Here is a 20,636-nt window from a genome sequence, read left to right on the forward strand (position 1 = left end):
TGGAGTCTGGGAAGTCTAGTATCAAGGTGGTTCCGAGAGAGCACTCTTCCTGGCTTGCAGACAGAGGGTCTCCTGCCTTCTTGCTTTGTCTGGCAGGGTGGGGGACGGAAGAGGAGCAAGAGAGTGAGCCAGCTGATGGCAAGGTCCAGCTAAGTATGTCTAGGCAAGGGAGGATGTATCCTGTGGCCCAACCTAGCACAGGAGAGGCTAAATCAGCCTTGGGCAAACTACGGCCCGCGGGCCGGATTCGGCCCCGTTTGAAATGAATAAAACTAAAAAAAAAAAAAAGACCGTGCCCTTTTATGTAATGATGTTTACTTTGAATTTATATTAGTTCACACAAACACTCCATCCATGCTTTTGTTCCGGCTCTCCGGTCCAGTTTAAGAACCCATTGTGGCCCTTGAGTCAAAAAGTTTGCCCACCCCTGAACTAGAGACTCCTTGGTTCAAATGATTCCTGAGTTGTGAAAACAGAAGGGAGGAGAGGCAAGCAAGTATATAGCTTTGAGAGTAGCTTATCTTGTCTTGCAGTTTGAACAGAGGGGCTGTTTGAACGAGAGGAGCTAACAATCTTGTGTTTTAATTACCAGGTACTTCTCATAAATTGTGGAAAGCCACAGAAAAGAAAAAGAAAGGCCTTTTGTTCTACCTTTACACTATGCAAAGCAGAAGGTTACCTTTAATGATAAGAACTATCATTTACTAAATGTTTACAGGGTACTAAAGACTTTACATATTAATGCATTAACTGCTCACAACACTATTATGAATCAGGGATTTTCATCCCCATCTCAGTAAGAAAACCTGAAACCCACAGGTTGTCTAGCTCGTGGCAGAATTGGAATTTGAATCCAGGTCTGCCTGACTCCAAAAGCCCTCTGCATATAAAGATGAGTGGTATAGGTAGAGTCTAGTGCAGCCGTGGGCAAACTACGGCCCGCGGGCCGGATCCGGCCCGTTTGAAATGAATAAAACTAAAAAAAAAAAAAAAAGACCGTACCCTTTTATGTAATGATGTTTACTTTGAATTTATATTAGTTCACACAAACACTCCATCCATGCTTTTGTTCCGGCCCTCCGGTCCAGTTTAAGAACCCATTGTGGCCCTCGAGTCAAAAAGTTTGCCCACCCCTGGTCTGTCACCAATGATCTATGCAATTGCAGTGGAGGTGTAGTTACAAGGAACTGAAATATCATCAACCATTGTGTGTGGATTCAGTAAACAAATGTATATGCTATCTCTCCTATAAATCAATTCAGTTCAATTCAACAAATAGGTTCTCCCTCTGTGCCAAGCAGTGTTCTAGGGGTTGGGGAGACATTAGTATACAAAAGAAACGAAAATCCCTGTCCTTACGGAAAGAATTCATTAAAATCATACCAAAAGTAAACTTTTTGTCATCATTCATTTTTACCAATTAAGTGAAACTGAAAACATAACTATGATCATGTGAAACACTTTGCTATTTAAAATAAATCATCATACTGAGCCTACTTGGAAACCACTGACGGGATTTAAATGATCACAAGGACATGATCCTGTAGCTGAGGGAGGGATTTTGTGTGCAGCCAAACCCAACCTTGGAATGACGACGATCCCGGTACCCTATAGGACATATTGGGCAATCAGCGTGTGTAATCCCACGCAGACATCACAGCTCAGTGCAGATTATAATAACTATTTAGGTGAATCAGGATTATAATCTCATGGATGGTAACAAGCAACCTCATGGGCACAACTGGAGGCAGGGGGTGGATGACTTCATCTCTTGTTTACCCTTGGAATCTGGCCTCTCCGAGGTTCCCCCTAAAGCTCTCACCGAGGAGTGATCCACGGGTTCGTGCAAAGCGGGAGAGGCCACATTTGAACTGTAACTTCAGTCCTCAGGATCCCCAGGCGCTCATTCACTTAGGGCTAGTCCGGGGCTGTATGCATGACAGCTTGTTTTACCAAAAGATCCACTTGCCAAGAAATTAAGTGTCGGGAAAGAAGCTTTCGGTCTTTCTTGTCCTTACCCTCCCTGGACACCAGCTTGTTACCACCGGATCCTCGCAAGGCGGGGTGGAGCGTTATCCTCTCCATGTGCCAGACGAGGAATGGGAGGTGCCGACTGGCCCAGGGCCGCGGGAAGTTCTGCACTGCTCTTCGCACCCCGCCTCACTGTGTCCTCCCTCCTTTCGCCACCTCATCTCCGGAGTGTGGCTTCCTTCCCACCTGTCCCGCTTAAACTACAAGAGTCGCCGCTCTCAAAAGACTACATTCCCCACAATGCCACGCGCCGACCTGCCTCACGTAGGGTTTTACCTAAACTGCCGTAGTGATTAATGTTGACTCAAACACACATTTCAAGAGGAGAGCCAAGTTATTGTTCACTTCTCTGTTAAGACACTTATTTTTTTCTCCTCCAGTGTTCGGTGAAGAGGTCTTGCCGGGGGAATCCATTCAGGCACCCGCTCTGGCCACCCCTCCCGCCCAGGCCGCGGCCTCTGACAGGTCCCGGGGGCCTGCGAGTGTCATTGGTGGTGACCGCAGCCGCGCCGCCGCCGCTGCCGCCGCGACCATGGCCTCCGGTAGCAGTGGGCTCGCCGCCGCCCGCCTCCTGTCGCGTTCCTTCCTCTGTGAGTCCGGCGGGACTTTCTCCTCCAGCCCCGCGAGCTCCTGGCCCGGCTGCCCGTGTCGTCCTGCAGACCGCTCCGGGCCCTCCGGGGCCGGACTCGGCCAGGGCCCGGGAGCCGCGAGAGTCCGGCCGCACGTCGGGGACCCTGTGGGGTGCAGGGAACCTTGCTGGATATGTGGGCGGAGGCAGGGACCTTTTGGGGTGCAGGGAACCTTGCTGGATATGTGGGCGGAAGCAGGGACCCGTTGGGGTGCAGGGAACCTTGCTGGATATGTGGGGTAGAAGCAGGGACCCTGTGGGGTGCAGGGAACCTTGTTAGATGTGTGGGGCGGAGACAGGGACCCTGTGGGTGCAGGGAACCTTGTTAGATGTGTGGGCGGAGGCAGGAACCCTCTGGGGTGCAGGGAACTTGCTGGATGTGTGGGCGGAGGCAGGGACCCTCGGGTGCAGGGACCCTGTGGGGTGCAGGGAACTTGCTGGATGTGTGGGCGGAGGCTGGGACCCTCTGGGTGCAGGGAACTTGCTGGATGTGTGGGGCGGAGGCAGGACTTAGGCTGCTGGCGGGGGAGCACTAGGGTGGCTGCGCCAGGACTCGGGTCTGGGAGCCTGGCAGACCTGGGGGCTTGCTCTTGCCCCGCCCGCGGTGATGAGTGGCAGGATGGGGTCAGCATCCAGATTGGCCTGTTGAGGAGTGAGGAGCGGGGTGGTCCCGAATGAGGAGGTGGGAGGGTGAGCGTCATGTTTAGAGGTCGGGGCAGTATGTCTTAGGAAACTGGGGGCTAAGGCTGTCCCTGGCACAGAAGGGACCTACATGTCTGATTGTCCTTAATGTAGATTGCAGGCTCGGCAAAGAGGTGGGTTCTGCACCCAGAGGCAGCATAGCCCCGAGGACTTCTAGAAGCTTAGGGCTGGCTGGGACCTTAACCAGCTTATTTGCACTGTCCGCGCGAGGCGGTGTGAACCCTCAGTTTCTGAAAACGTAGTAGCCAAGGTTGCCAGCCTTTGAGTAGCGCTGACTGTAGGAAATTCTGGCCGTGTTCAAAGTCTCTGTGTTTTTAGGGAGATTGTGTAGGAAGAGACTTTGGAATCAGCCACATCAAGGTTTGAAGTCTGGCTGGTCCCTTACAGTCTGTGTAATAACCCCGGGCACTTCTAAATCTGTTTTTCAATTTCTGTTTCAACTCCCATGAAAATAATAACATATTTTAGCAAATCTGAGACATCATCATTTGTAAGATGCACCGTTGTTTTGTCTACCATTAACAGTGGAAAATGATCACTGATTAAAATTGTGACACACCATCAGCTGTCGTATGCATCCTAATTTCAAACATGTTAAAAAGGTGCATCCTAGAAATGGTGACATACAGGATGATCTGGGGTCATTGTTCGGGATAAATAAACCAGTTTATATAAAGCACCTAGGCTGAAACAGCATTAAGCAAGGTACTGTCCTATCTTCCTGGACTTTGCTTCTAATTCTGTTTGTACCGAATATCGGATGAGACAGTTCATTTTTTGAGAAGATTACATTTTCAAAGTGCATAGGGATGGATGTGTGTGCAATAGGTACACTTAGTTACCAGATCACTTGAGGACAAAGGTCTGACATAACATTGGCAAGTAGGAAAAGATTGGGTTTCTCTGGGAAAGTTTTCTGGAGATTCTTATGGTATAATTTAAAGGCCAGTTGAAGGTGTTGTAGGCAGAAGGAAAAAAGGAATTAGTTATACCTATATCTTTATCTCCTGGGGTCTTTGCTCCTCTGAGTGTCTAAAAAATTCTAGCCTGCTTTAGCAGGAGGAGAGTCTAGAGGAGAAAGGAAGAATGTCTAAAAAAGATCAGGATCCTTAATCCACCTTTAGCAACAGTTAGCAATCCTCTCACAGAACTGAAAGTTCTTTTTTCCTAGACTACAAGGACCATGAGGCCGTAAGAGATCATCTAGTTTAGCTTTGTGTTGCTGGAGTGGTCTTCAGTTAACCCTCGTCACGTGATCAACCTGTTAATTAAGGGTCTGAGAAGTCTGAGATCTAAACCAAATTATCTCTGCCTGTCCCGTGTGGCTCAGTGTTGAGCATTGACCCATGCACCAAGTGGTCACCTGTTTGGTTCCCCGACAGGGCACATATCCCGGTTGAGGGCTCCATCCACAGTAGGGGGTGTGCTCTCTGAAATTAATAAAATAAAAACAACAACAAAAAATACTTAAACCAAATTACCTCCTATACTAGAGGCGTTACAGACTACAATATTTAATGTATGACATCTCTAAGTCCCCTAGATCTTCTCTTTCTCAGGCCACGTTTCTAAGCCCATTTTTGCTTCCACTAGAAAAACGGCACCCACAACAATACCATGCAAACTTTGTTTTTAAAAGGTAGTCACAAACTAGGCTCTGAGGTTAGTAATAAAACTAGAAATGCTAGGGAATTTCGTTCCCTCAGTGAAGTTTTAATTGATGGTACATTTTGTGCTGAAGGTCACAAGTGTTGCAATTTTGGTTTGAGTTAGGAAAGAAACCCCAAACACTTGTAGATGCCTTCCGGAGTTCTGTTGGGGGCAGCCTGGAATGTTCAGAAATTCCTGAGTGAAAAAACCCAGTTTTATAGCTTTTGAAAAAAGGGAGATAATTCAGTTGAAGTGGGAGAGAAAATAAAACGAAAAATAAGGAAGGCTTTCCAGAAGAAAGTTTAAGGTTTTTATAAGCATCGTTGAAGTTGAGTAAAGTTTTTCAAGACGTATAAAGCAATCAGCGTCATTTTAAGCCTAATCCCAGGAGTTTCTATAAGATGGGTCATTTATAAGAAATAGGGGAGATGAGCTGGTATTTTTGAACCTGAGAATTATGATGTTTTAATGCGAGAAAGTGAACCTTACAATTCCATACCTTTGTTTGGCAAATGAGGAAATAAACCCAGTATGTTTCCTAGCCAGTATCAGAAAGGTACTAGAATGCCAGTCGTTAACTCTGCAGTGTCCTTTCCACTAATACATGCTGTGCTGTGTGATACTGTAAGAGAGAGGGAGGGAGGGGGAGAGAGAGAGAAACACCAATCAGTTGCTTCCTGCAAACAACCTGACCAGGCATGGAACCTGTAATCTGAGTGTGTGCCCTGACTAGAAATCAATTGAACCTGTGACCTTTCTGTGCACTGGATGACACGCCAACCAATTGAGCCACACCAGCCAGGCTAAGCCTCCTTTTGTGAAGTATTTATTTATTTATTTTTCCCTGCCTTTCCCATGTGTTTACCAAGTTGTGTGGACCTGGTTTTGGAATCAGGGACACATTTAGAGGTGTAGTTGGGAAAGGAGACCCTCAACAGTGATGTTTCAGATTCTGGTACCTGTTGCTATTGCATCTAAAAACCAACTCTTTATTTCAAACCTGCATGATGGCCTTGATGTAAGTGCACCAATGTAGCCATGAAAAACTGATTTGAGTTTTCTCACATCAAGCTTGTTCTTCCATACAAACATAATTGGGGATGTGCAAAGTAATTTCTGTAAGTAAAGGGGGACACTTTTATGTCGCCAAAACACAGGCATTTCATTGCTGTAGACCCACATTTTTAATTTTTTTAAGATTATAACATTTTAAAAATTGGGTTGTATTTTATCATGGATGGATTCTTATAATAAATTGGCAGCATTTTTATTTCTAGTACTTAATATTGCTTCTTAAAATGCAGTGGCGTTTTAGATTTGATGAGATAAGGTACTTATAGCTAAGCTTGATTTGTAAATAACTATTAAATGAGTATATAATTTTGAATTTGAATAGTGGATTGTTTGGGGTTTGGAAGTGGCTGCTGAGCTACTCTGCAATGTTTTAAGGTTCTGTGGCAAGTGTGGGGAACATTTTTTATGTCAGGGGCCATTTGGATATTTATAACATCATTTGCAGGCCATATAAAATTATCACCTTAAAACTTAGTCTGCTATATTTGGTCAAACATTTAATTAAATCACCCCTAATGCCTTGGCAGTGCCAGACCAAATGATTTCATGGGCCTTATACAGCCTACAGGCTGGACATTCCCCACCCCTGTTCTATGGATAGGGAGCATGATAGCTGTATTGTAATATATATTATACATATGTAATACATATGCAATAAATAAGCATAATATCTACACTAATAAAAGACAAACATGAAAATTGACCATACCTTCCCTATGCCTTAAGCCACACCCACCAGCCAATCACAGCAACTATATGCAAATTAACTCAACCAAGATGGTGGCCAGCAGCCATGGAGCTGGAGCAAGCAGGAGGCTTGGTTGCCCCAATGATGGAGGAAGCCAAGCTTCCTGCCTGCCGAGGCAGGCTCTGAGCTCCTCTCAAAGCAACAAAGTTTCAATTATAGAAGGTAAATAAACCCCAGATACCTGCTTTCAGCTGGCCGTGGCCACGGAGCTGGAGTGAGCAGGAGACTTCCCCCGCCCCTCCCTGGCCAGCTCTGAGCTCCTCTCAAGGCTACAAAGTTTCAATTATAGAAGGTAAATAAATCCCAGAATTAAAAAAAAGAAGAAGAAGAAAAGGAGAGGCTGGGAACTTCCATCGCCAGGAGACTTGGCCAGCCTGAAAACGGCCCTCAGCCCCTCACCCAGGCTGGCCAAACCTCCATGGGGTGAGGGTCCCCACTGAGGGGGGGGCTTGACCAGCCTGAAAACAGCCATCAGCCCCTCACCCAGGCTGGCCAGGCACCCCAGTGGGGACCCGCACCCTGAAGGGGGTGTGACCAGCCTGCAAACACCCATCAGCCCCTCACCCAGGCTGGCTAGGCACCCCAGTGGGGACCCGCACCCTGAAGGGGGTGTGACCAGCTGCAAACACCCATCAGCCCCTCACCCAGGCTGGCCGGCACCCCAGCGGGACCCCCACCCTGATCCGGGGCACCCTTCAGGGCAAACTAGCCGGCCCCCACCCATGCATCAGGTCTCTATCCTATATAATAAAAGGGTAATATGCAAACTGACCCTAACAGCAGAACAACTGGGAATGATTGGTCACTATGACACACACTGACCACCAGGGGGCAGACGCTCAATGCAGGAGCTGCCCCCTGGTGGTCAGTGCGCTCCCACAGGGGGAGCTCTGCTTAGCCACAAGCCAGGCTAACAGCTGCCAATACAGCGGTGGTGGTGGGAGCCTCTCCTGCCTCCTCAGCAGCGCTAAGGATGTCCGACTGCAGCTTAGGCCTGCTCCCCACTGGCAAATGGACATCCCCCAAGGGCTGCTGGGCTGCCAAAGGGATGTCTGACTGCCAGCTTGGGCCCGATCCCCCAGGGGGCAGGCCTAAGCCAGTAGGTGGACATCCTCCAGGGGGTCCCAGACTGCAAGAGGGCATAGGCCGGGCCGAGGGACTCCCCCTCCCTCACTGAGTGCACATATTTTTGTGCACCAGGCCTCTAGTATAATAATAAAAGCATAATATGCTAATTAGATTGGACAGCTGAATGACGTCCTCTCGGATGTTTTTCCGGATGATCTTAGGGACGAAGCCAGGGCTGTGAGGGCCAAGCCCCTTGCACGAATTTCGTGCATCGGGCTTCTAGTATTTTTAATAAGTGTACATTTGTTAAATTCATGAGTATGCACATGAATAAATGAGTAACAAGGACACAGTTTGAGAGGTGAGCTGAAGGAGGAGTATTTTCATGAACGGAGTTTCAGGTGATGGTTAGGAACATGGTACTGTGGTTTGAGTCAAATCTGAGCATGTGCTCTTTGGCCGTAGCTTCATTAATCCCGCAGCATCTTGTAAAGGATGTGGTTGCTCTCTATGTGGAAGAGGACTTAGCTGGTGGCTCTCTGGTACAGATTTGCAACCCCTGTTGCGAGCACATCTCTCTCCCATTTCTCAGTTGCTTCATCGCCTTTGTTACATTTTGCACTTTTGTAGTTTTGTGTTTCTCAGTTTAATGTTTAGCTTTTGTACAGACTCCATGTGGGTAGGGCCTGAGTCCATCCATCTTGTTCTGCCCTGAATCCCTAGTACCTGGCAGATAACCTGGCACAATGAACACCTAAGAGCAGTTTGGTCTTCTCATTCTGCATTAGTAATAAAAATGGTAATAAATAGCTAATAGTGAAATAGCATTTGCTCTTCCTTAGGCATTATGTTACGTGCTCTACATATTATGAATTCACTTAATTTCCAAATTGCACATGAGGTACATCATATTATTATTTTACAGTGTGGCTGCACCTTTAAAATGTTTCATATGTTAAAAGTTTACACGTGTGTGCACATACACGTTATATATAGACATGGATTAGTATTTTTACATACAAACATAGAATATGCATGAAGACATGTATAAAACATTCTGGTTGGACTTATTTTAAAATGTGAATTATATATGGTCTCTTTAGAAGATGATTTACATCTGTGTTCACATCGGATGTGAACCCAATTTTGGGAGTACACCAGTCATTTTGCTACCCAGTTATAGACATCATCTCATATCAACATCACAGCATCCTCGTGGGCAGCTGTTACTCCATTTACAGATGGGAAGACTGAGGCGAAGGGAGATCAGAAGACTTCCCCCAGATCACACGGCTGGTGAGCAGCTGAGCACACACTCAGTCTGTCTGATTCCTGGGGCTGTGTTCTCAGCTGCTCCTGGGACTCAGTCCCAAGGTTAGGCTGGCCAGTTTGTAAGAACCTGAAGAGAAGGCGACTCCGCCACATTCCCTGGAGGGGGCCCAAGGTGCGGCAGCTACAGCCTTCACCACTGGGAAATTCTTCCTGGCGGCCAGCCTCAGGCCTTCCTGCCGCCCTGGTGTTTAGTTAGAAATGCTCATTTTCTTAATATTAGTAAAGTCAGTGTCTCCTCATGTTTGATTTACCATTTTTCTGCCTTCAGTTGTCTTTCTTGTTTGTGGCCTTTATTCATTGTTCTGTCAGGCTTTTGGTCTCTTCTTGTTGGTGTTTCATGTTGCTAAGGTTAATTTCTTGTCTGTTAACATGTTATGAAAACATTCTCCTGGTCTGTCATTGCCTTCACTCTGCTTGTGGTATGTTTTGCTCTGAGCTCTTTCTTTTCTTCAGTATCACATGACTGCTCCTGGATTTCATTTGTTAAAGAAAAAGAAAAGAAAAAGGTTAGCATGGAATTTGTACTAGATTGATACGGTGTTTGAGGACAGCTAGTAGTATTGAGGGCTGGACTTCTGTGTAATCTACAGATTTTATGGAAACCTCCAATCTTTATATTTTTCAAATCACACAGAAAGAGGTGGAACTTAAGACATTTTTGCTTGATATAGTGTTTCTTTTGCAGATCCTGCCTCTTGTCCTAAAATTCAAAGATTTTCCGTGCACCTGCACTTACCATGGTGTATAAGACATGGTTCTTGCACTCAGGGATTTACAGTGAGAAGTTCTAAAAATATTTAGATGGTACTTGAAATAATCTAAAAATAAATTTAAACAGAAATTAATTCTACTTAGATATAATGTAGTAAAGAAAGTAACAAAATTTACACGCCCATCCTCATACAGTGTGTGGCATTAGTATTATATGTTATCTAGTATACTAAGAATTTCATTAGGTTAGAACACCCTAATGGTGATTGTAGAATCACCATTGTGGCTGCTGGGGCACCTCAAGGTTTTTTTCTGGGGTTCAGAGGCCACTTTGATTGCTATCATTTCTCATTCAGTTGATCTACATATTCTAGAGCAGTGATTCCTTACCTAGGACCTCTTGTGACTGGTTTATCCCTACGGTGCAGGTATCAGTTTGGATGGCATGGTGCCCTGAATCCCTAGTACCCGGCAGATAACATAGGGTACTAATATTTGCATCTATTATATGCTCTAGAACATAGGGCATACATGGGCCAGGACTAGGGCAGAGGTGAAGAGAGTTTTTAGTTCCTGAGGGATTATAGCCATGGCCAGGAACACAAACCACTTTTTTTTAGAAAGTGGGAGGTCAAGTGTCAGATTTTAGGAATGAATTGCTGGCAGCCCAGGGCTCAATTTGGAGGTAGCCCCAATGAGGAATCCATTCCTAACCCTACCCTCTCTATCCCTGCGTCTCCCGACTTCTGCTCTCCCCGCACAGATTTCCTTGGGATAGGAGATTTACCCCAACTGCCCAAGGCCTACACTGTGCGGTTGTGGCCCACTTTATGTCAGTTCAGATGGATTGTGGGTTTTTTGAGGGCCCAGATCAGCTGTGGGCAAACTATGGCCCGCTGGCCGGATCCGGCCCGTTTGAAATGAATAAAACTATTGAAAAAAAAGACCGTACCCTTTTATGTAATGATGTTTACTTTGAATTTATATTAGTTCACACAAACACTCCATCCATGCTTTTGTTCTGGCCCTCCGGTCCAGTTTAAGAACCCATTGTGGCCCTCGAGTCAAAAAGTTTGCCCACCCCTGGCCCAGATTCTCTTACTCGGCACTTATTTCTTGATACTCAGCATTGTGGCTTGGCATAGGTTCTCCCCAAATATTGATTAAATAAATGAATAGCAGGGTCATTGCACAGGCTGAGCAATAACAAAGGGCTAGGAAACTGGAAGGGGAGCTGCTATTCCTCACACTTTCAAAGCAGTTTTTAGGAGCACCAGCCATGTGGTGTTATGAAGCTTGAGCTCCATAGAGTATATCTAGAAGGTCCAGAGTAGGAGGTGGAGTAAGAGAAGGTAGTAGTCTTAGTTGTTCTGGTATTGAGGTCATGTTTATGTACAGAGGTAGACCTATCTTTTCTCAGGATGAGAGGGGGCAAACATTATCCTCCCTTGTAGCAGAAGACATTAACTGTCTGATGTCTCCTTTCCTAAGTGAGTGGGTATAAGAGAACATGTGGAGGATAAGACTTTACCTTCAAAAAGCAAGCATTTCCTTTTAGCAAGGATGGGCTCCAGGTATTCTGATTTTGTCATTTGCTCGTTAATCAAATCTCCTTTCCTGCCTGAAAATTCCAGATAGATGGACTATTTATTGGAGATTCCGGGAATGGGGAGCTGGGGGGCTGCTGGAGAGGATTCTACCAGGAATAGCAGCCGGGGAGGAAAGGGTGCAGCTCTTTCATAAGGATTGTGGTATCCAGCTAGGAGAATTGGCAGCTAAGGACAAGAATGGGTCTTGAGTGACAGCACTGGCTAGGGTGGGTTCTTAGGCCACAGATTCCTGTTGTAGAGTCTACTGACCCAGGTTCAGCTGCTTGGCTGTGCCCAGTGTGCCAGGACTTGACCCTCAGTGCTCCCTCATGGCCCTTTGCTCAGCATAATCTACTTCAAGAATGCAGCTGTTTGTCATCCAGCAGGTCTGTGTGCACACAGAAGACTCCTTTCCCCGTTGGTAGGGAGACATGGGCCTGTCTCTCTCCTGGAGGTCGATGGGACTCCAGAATTCAAAGTATTAGAAGCTGTGCTCAGCATGTGAATTGAGATGACCCAGGGGGTGCTCAGAGGGCCAGAAGCAGATAAGTTATGGAACCTACGGCCCGAGGATCTAGGAGAGCTATGAGGCAGTGGGGCATGGAACCTGGCGTGATAAGATGTGCTTTTCGGGAGCTAGCTTTTCTGGGCTACCTCAGTTATAGGTGGACAACCAAGCACTTTGAAAGGACCGTGGATGGGCCATGGACACAGTAGTTTGGGGCTCTGATGGGGGTTTAAAGGTAGTCAGAAGGAGCCCACAATTTTAATTCATCTGATCTCTACTTTCTGTTGGTTTTTGAAATATGGGGAGTTGGCTTTAGTAACTACATAGGTTTCTCAGTTTTTGTTGAGATAGATAGGTTGCTGAAAATAACTTTTTAAAAATGTTTCTTCCACATCTACTTTTCCTATTATATTTTCTCTATTTTTTTTATATGTAAGGTCTTAAGTGTTATATTTGACGAGTTTAAATGAAGTAACTGGATTATTTTAGATGTTTAATTCTATGACTTAACATTGGATTCTATTTTAGAAAAGTTTTATTCTAAGACTTAGCATTTGATGTTAATATTTAATGTTAGTATTATTATTGGGTAATGAGATATAAAGTCCTGACAAAGTTTTACTGTTCTCTCACCTGCTGTTTATAGAATTTGGGCTTAATGGGGTTGGGTCCCCTGGGGAAACATGTAGCTGTCTAGCAAACATTATTAGTGGGAGAGACACCTGGATTTCAGTCCCTGGATTGAGTTTGAGCCATTCGTCTTTCAGCCTGTTTCTTTTTGAGGATTGAAAGTTATAAACTTGAGCTTTTCTTTGTCAGCTCAGAAAAAGCTGTAAGATAGAGGTTCTCAGTAAAGGGGTAATCTGGAAAACAGAACAGCGTCTTTTTTTTTTGTCACCAAGTTCAATTGATGATCCAGAAGTTTGGAAAAATTATAATATATCATATTTGCTTTACTTTTCAGTGCAACAGAATGGAATTCGGCATTGTGCCTATGTAGCTTCCCGGAAACATCTCTACGTTGATAAAAATACAAAGGTTATTTGTCAGGGTTTCACTGGTAAGCAGGTATGTTTCAAGATTTTTTTAAAAAGATATATGTTATAGATGCAAAACATTTTTCATGATTTTCTATGTTTTTATTACAACAAAAGTTATAATGCATGATTGTTGCAGAAAAGGAACACAGTACAGCAGTGGAGTTGTATTTTAGGAGGAAGTTCGTTATACTCAGCCTTTAAGATGAAAATTATATTTAAACTTTCCTTGAAAATTCCTCCTGGGATTATATGATGTTGGAAACCCACATGTTCTCCTTCAGCAAGTGTAACACTACTGGTTTTCCTCCAGCACTAGGACAGATCACAATTTCCTTAATTCAGCAGTAGGTAAAGTAGACGGCTTGTGTTGAAGTCTTGCACAAAAATAATACGCAGTCAAACATAGCTCTGTAGTCAGTGTGGGGAAACGTGCCAGCCCAGAGAGGCTCCTGGGGTCTGAGACAGGCTGAGGTAGCAGCACACTGACTTCTCCCATCGTATGCTCTCTCTGTGCAATGCTCTTGGAGGAGACTAACAGGAAGAATTGCTGGAAGCGTTTTAATTTGTTCTCATTCACTTATATTTATTCTCTCTCCCTGTCCCCTGCCTACATTATAGAATTTGCATAAGTTTAAATATATCTGCACTATGACTCCATAATAAAATGCAACATAAGAATCTCCTTTCCCTCTTTCCACCATTCTTCTCTCCTGGAATTCCTTCTGTTAACAAGTTGAATGTGTCCTTCCAGATATTTTTCTTTCTCATATGTATATTTATATAATGTGCATTCTACAGAGCTTATTCTACAATACATACAATATTGTGTATATATATATATATATATATATATATATAACATACATATGTTAAAACACATTATACAGTGTATAATATAGATCCTACAAATACCTCTCTATATAAAAAGCTAAGTGACCTACCGTCCATCTGACCATTTGACTGACTGACCAACTGGCCGGTACATATGACACACACTGGCAATTTAAAAATAAATATTGACTCGCGGATGTGTGATACATATAAAGCTCTCACTGGCCCAATTGCATGTGACGCCAGAATGTATCTGAAGACCAACTATTGGCACAACGTACCAAGGTTTTTAATCTTAAGCTGAATGCTCTTTTAAATGATATATGTAAATTTGATTTATTTGGCAAAATAATAGGTAATATTCATGCCATCGAATTTCAGAAACGCAGACTACCTCACTTCACTCTCACATACTATTGATATTAGACAGTGAATCCAAATTATGAATGGAAGATGATATTGACCGTATAGTTAAGGCAGAAATTCCAGATGAAGACCAGTGTCCTCAACGTTTTCAAATTGTAAAATCAAATATGGTACATGGACCATGTGGAATACAAAATCCAAATAGTCCATGTATGGAAAATGGAAAATGTTCAAAGGGATTTTCACACTTACTTGAGTGATAATTCCATTGATTCAACGGATGATGCCAAAAAGGAAAAATTTCCCATCGAATTTCTTAATAATATTACTCCTTCGGGAATGCTGTGTCATAAATTAAAATTGAAAGTAGGTGCAATCATCATGCTACTGAGAAATCTTAATGGTAAATGGGGTCCTTGTAATGGTATTAGATTTATTATCAAAAGATTGTGACCTAACATAATCAAAGCTGAAGTATTAACAGGATCTGCAGAAGGAGAGGTTGTTCTGATGCCAAGAATTGATTTGTCCCTATCTGACAGTGGCCTTCCATTTAAATTAATTCGAAGGCAGTTTCCTGTGATGCCAGCATTTGCGATGACTATTAATAACTCACAAGGACAAACTCTAGTTAGAGTAGGACTATTCCTACCTGAACCTCTTTTCGGACATGGTCATGGTCAGTTATATGTTGCTTTCTCTCGAGTTTGAAGAGTATGTGACGTTAAAGTAAAAGTTGTAAATAGTTCATCACAGGGGAAATCAGTCAAGCACTCTGAAAGTGTTTTTACTCTTAATGTGGTGTACAGGGAGATATTATAATAAGTTTAATCAATATATCATTGTTTTTATCAATGTTTTTATATCATGTTTTTGTTGTTTTTATATCATGTCTTTGTTATTATATCATGTTGTTTATTAATCAATTTATCAATCATTGTTTTTATCAATGTTGTTTTTATATCATGTTTTTGTTATTTTTATATCATGTCTGTTGTTTTTATATCATGTTATTGTTTATTTATTAATCTATATATTATTTTCATATACATTTTACTAATTTTCTTTCATCTCTGACACTTCTATTATAGAGAAAGGGCAAATAGTGATATTAAAATATTTTGTATTTTAATTTTATAATACTATATTCTATATACTATTTTGACATGTAATTTTTTGCAGTAACGTAATTACCACATGAATCTTTCTTCTAATTAATTTCCTTTCAATGTGCATGAATCCATGCACCGGGCCACTAGTATGTCTATAAAATATATTCTCAAAAGTAATTATGGGTGTCAAAGTTTCTATGTATTAAAAATTTCAACAGCTACTGCTAAGTTGCCCTTTAAAACATTTGTACAAATTTGTAGTTGCACCATAGTAGATGCACAGATTTTTCTTTAATGAGGGCATACTACCAAATCAATTAGATGATTGTGTCTTAACTCAAAGTATCCCTTTATCACTAAAGGAGAAATGACAAGATAAGAGCAGATAATGATATTTTTTTTTGGTAATTTAAATGCTATTGATTTTTCTGTAATTAAAAAAATTGTCATGCCCATGCTGCAGCATTTTGGTAATCTAGAGTAGGAGTTGGCAAGCTTATTCTGTAAAGGGCCAGGTTGTTAACGTGTTAGGCTTGGTGGGCCATGCTGGCTCTGTTACAGCCACTCAATGGCATTGTAACAGCAAAAGACCCCATAAATAGCTTAGCAACCCCTGATCTAGATAGAGGATGCCACCTAAATACTAAATTTCTGTAACTTTTATTTTTAAAGTACTTAGAAATTACTTAAAATTATATGGTTCTTTTTTTTTTTAAATATATATTTTATTGATTTTCTACAGAGAGGAAGGGAGAGAGATAGAGAGTTAGAAACATCGATGAGAGAGAAACATCGATCAGCTGCCTCCTGCACATCTCCCACCGGGGATGTGCCCGCAACCAAGGTACATGCCCCCGACCGGAACCGAACCTGGGACCCTTCAGTCCACAGGCTGACGCTCTATCCACTGAGCCAAACTGGTTTCGGCTTTTTTTTTTTTTTAAGAAAAAGAATTTGGTTTGAAGGTTGTTTTGTATAAACTGTCCCTTTGCTTTTTGACTTGTTTTTGAAATAACTGGGCACAAAAATATGAATTGGAGTGGACTTTTGTTTTTTCTTTCTCTACTATCTTAAAAAAAAGAAAGCTACTACTAACAAAAAGAAACACCTACAAAACCTTGAAATTTTCTTTATAGGTGAAACTGACTTTTTTATTCTGATAGCCATGTATTTTATGAGTATCACTCCTACATTCTAAACAAAGTTGATGCTCATCTAAGAATCGAAGTACATGTTAGGTTGCATACCCTGCCAATGAAAGCCAAATGCAGTCTCTTTTTGACTATTATTAATTTTGTTAGCATATAACTAAATGTTTGATTAACCCCAATTCCCCACATATGTTTATTACATATAATTTTGTTTTTCTGTTTGCTAAACTTTATATGATCTTATGACATTTAACCTCTGGCCTATTTTCTTAAGTACCATTATCCATGGTGTAAGGACTATTTGGAACTGTCTCTAATTAGGTGATAGTTTGCCTAAATATTGAAATCTAAGGTTGGTGACCTGCAATTACATTGTTTCTCCTTTAGTTAGATTTCTTGGTTAAGATTCCAATATTATAGGTAATGATGAGGTCTGAAATACAGAGCTTATCTTCATAGGAAATCTGCATTTTGTCTTATTAGCTCTTTTTTATTTCAGAGTGGATTCCAACAGTGCAGGTTTCCAATGGAATTTCTTATATTGACTTAGATGGCTGCTAAAAATATTCCAGTTCTTAACTGTGCACTGGCTAACGATAATGGGAAAACTAAGGAAAATCAGCTTACTAACAGGAAATGTTGCTGCTGTTTAGCACTACATTAGGAATGAAAGTCCAGTTTCGGTTTGTTTTTACTTGCCATTCTAATGTAGATTAATACCTTTGCAAAATACAAGAAAAACCCGCAGCAGTATATTGCTGTAAAAATTTGCAAATGTTCTCACTTTTTGTATTTTTTATTAGATTTTTTCCTTTCTTCCTGAATTCCATTCTTGTCATTTTTGTGTGTGTGTGTGTGTATTTATGTCACTGCAGACCAGAAGGAGTCTGTATACTTTGAATAGCGCTGCTTTAAAGAGAGAGCTGTGGTTCTTTCCAAAATTCCATCACTGACTTGAGACAAGTCAATTCACTTGCTAGGGCCTAAGCTTCCTAGTTTGAAAAATGGAGTAGTTGAATTAGGAAATGTCCTAATTTTTAAGGCCCTAATTTTTATTCTATTAATACAGTGGTTCTCAACCTGTGGGTTGCGACCCCTTTGGCGGTTGAATGACCCTTTCACAGGGGTCGCCTAAGACCATCCTGTATATCAGATATTTACATTACGATTCATAACAGTAGCAACATTACGGTTATGAAGTAGCAACGAAAATAATTTTATGGTTGGGTCACAACATGAGGAACTGTATTTAAAGGGCCAGAAGGTTGAGAACCACTGCTTTAATAGAATTTGAGTAGTTGAGTCAGCATTTTTATATCCTTGTGGAATGACCACATAGACCCACACAGTTTTCAACAAGTCCTTAATTGAGAACCTTCTGTATGTAATGTATTGATTTAGGTGCCATCTCACAGTGAGCAAAAAGGATAGAAATCACTGCCTTCATGGAATTTACATTTTAGTTGCAGGGGAGAGAAACACATCAACAAAATCCATGAGTAAGTTATGTGATATGTTAGAAAGTATAAATGCTATGGGAAAAATAAACCAGAGAAGGAGGAAAGTGTGCACGTTTGTGGAGTCATGGTGGAGATTGGGAAGGGGGGATTTTATATCATGTGTTCAGGGGAAGCCTGACCTCTGAGTCCAGATCTAAGTGAGATGTGAGAGTGAAGCAAGTGGATATGTAGGAGCAGTATATCGTTGGGGAGGAGGGCGTGGTGCTGGCATCTGCTGAGTGGAGGCCAGGGATGCTGTGGAGGGGACCGCGAGGCTGTGAGGCGGGAATGTGCCTGGTATGTGTGGAAGCTGCAAGGCCACTGTGACAAGTGAAAGGAGCAGTGAGAACAGAAAATGAGGCAGGCAGGTAAGGGTTCTGAGAGGGGGAGGCAGGTGGATACTGACTTGGAGGCCAGTGTACCAGTAAGAGTTTGGCTTTTCCTGTGAATGACATGGAAAACCACTGGAAGGTTTGAATAGAGGAGTGACCCGATCTTCCTTGTGTTTTAACAGGATCACTGGCTGCTGTGTTGAGCATAGATTGAAAGGGAGCAAGGGCAATACTTGGTCAAGAGTTGATGGTGACTTAGACCAAGGTGGAAGCCATAGAAAGGGTGAGATGTCAGTTTTATTTTGAAAGTAGGGCAATATGCTTCACTGATGCATCTGATGTCAGATGTAAGAGAAAGAGAAGAATCAAGGTTGACTTCAGTATTTTTGGTCTGAATGACTGTTAGGAGTGGAGTTGTCACTCACTGAGATGGGTAGACTGTTGTGGGGAGTGATCAGGAACTCAGTTTTGAGCTCTTTAAGTTAAGACACCTACTCGTTCTCCAAGTGGAGATGTTAGCTAGGCAGTTGACAGTGTGAGCATAGAATTTAAGGCAAAGGTCTGGGCTAGATATGTGTGTGTGTGGGGCTGTCTGTATGTGTATGGGAGAGGGGTCACCGTATGGATATTTATTGCCATGATAAGGGAGGAGGTCACGAAGGGCACAAATTTAGATGAAAAAGAGAAGTCTAAGGAGAGAGTAAGAAGAGGGAAACCAGGGGAGGTAGAGCCCAGACGCCTAGTGAGAAAGAATGGGTCAGTGTGGGGAGGCATTTTTGGTTGTCACAGCTGATGGCGGTGGGGAAGAGGGTGTGTTACTGGCATCTGCCGAGTGGAGGCCAGGGATGCTGCTAAACATGATACAAAGCAGAGGACAGTCTCCCATAACAAAGAATCGATGTGTCTAAAATGTCAGTAGTGTCAAGGCTGAGAAGGAAGAGTGGATGGATAGGGAAATACAGATGCTGTCTGGGCAGCTTTAAAAGGCTCACTTACAGTAGTGACCATAAATTTAAAGTGAGATCAGTTAGCATGGTTTGTTTTTTCTTCAGCTACTGTTTGGCTACAAATGTGCCATCTTAGAGTAGGTGGAGAATTGGATTTAGTGAAGGTTTTGATTTTGCCAGATGTGTAATTGAAGTGAGGGAGAGCCAAGGTTGCCGTGTGAGTGTAATGACTGATCATGGGTCTTAAATTGAGTAAAGAGGAGTGTGAGGACTCCAGGAGCTGACGAATAGTGACAAAGAGGTGCCAAGCAAATATGAGGGTGTTTCTGACCCCCCACACAAATTTGAAAACGGAATAAAAAGAGACACCCCCTCTATATACGCCCCCCCCTTTTTTTTTTAACAAACAGCTTTTTTGGCTTTGCAAAGTCCTATTTGCTTCATGGTTTAAAGCTGTGTAGTAAGTTGGTGAGAATGCTGGATATTTGCTACTGTTATCTCTGAGTAGTTCACTTGTTTGTTTTCCTTTTCCAAGTTGCTGAAGATTGCCTTTTGGCTTCCCAGCCTGCCCCTTCTCAGAGTCCTGTGCTTTCTCCCCCTCAGGGCACCTTTCACAGCCAGCAGGCTTTGGAGTATGGCACCAAACTCGTCGGAGGAACCACTCCAGGGAAAGGAGGCAAGACGCACCTGGGCTTACCGGTCTTTAATACTGTAAAGGAGGTAATTATTGGTACTTGGGTGTGGTGTGGCAAGAAAAGAAAAGCAGGGAGGGCCTAGCCAGCATGACTCAATAGTTGAGTGTCGACCTATGAACCAGGAGGTCACAGTTCAATTCCTGGTCAGGGCGTGGTCAGGGCACATGCCTGGGTTGTGGGCTTGATCCCCAGTGTGCATGCAGGAGGCAGCCGATCAATGATTCTCTCTCATTGTTGATGTTTCTATTTCTTTCTCCCTTTCCCTTCCTCTCTGAAATCAATCTAATCTAATAAAAGAGAAACATGCAAATTTACATACCTACACTATACCCACAAGCCATGCCCACCAGCCAATCAGGAGAGAATATGCAAATTAACCCAACTAAGATGGCGGCGGTCATGGAGCTGGAGTGAGCAGGAGGCTTGGGTTGCCCCTGGCAATGGAGGAAGCCAAGCTTCCCACCTGCCCTGCTGGCCCTGAGCTCTGCTCAAGGCTACAAAGTTTCAATTATAGAAGATAAATAAATCCCAGATTCCTGCTTTCAGCCTCTGGCCTGCCTAAAAATGGCCCTCAGTCCCTCACCCAGGCTGGCCAGGCACCCCAGTGGGGACCCGCCCCCGA

General features: G+C 43.1%; 1 protein-coding gene across 1 annotated transcript in view; it reads left to right on the top strand.

Annotated features, from left to right (window-relative positions):
• Positions 1-1,588: 1,588 nt before the first annotated feature.
• SUCLG1 (succinate-CoA ligase GDP/ADP-forming subunit alpha) overlaps positions 1,589-20,636 on the top strand; it is a 38,682-nt gene continuing 19,634 nt past the window's right edge. The window contains exons 1-4 of the mRNA XM_036335505.1: positions 1,589-1,688; positions 2,322-2,621; positions 13,006-13,109; positions 19,923-20,039. Of these exons, the coding sequence (XP_036191398.1) occupies positions 1,589-1,688; positions 2,322-2,621; positions 13,006-13,109; positions 19,923-20,039 (621 nt within the window). The remainder of the gene's footprint in view (positions 1,689-2,321; positions 2,622-13,005; positions 13,110-19,922; positions 20,040-20,636) is intronic.

Source organism: Myotis myotis, unplaced genomic scaffold (genome assembly GCF_014108235.1).
Source record: "Myotis myotis isolate mMyoMyo1 unplaced genomic scaffold, mMyoMyo1.p scaffold_m19_p_14, whole genome shotgun sequence".
NCBI classification, from domain to species: Eukaryota; Metazoa; Chordata; class Mammalia; order Chiroptera; family Vespertilionidae; genus Myotis; species Myotis myotis.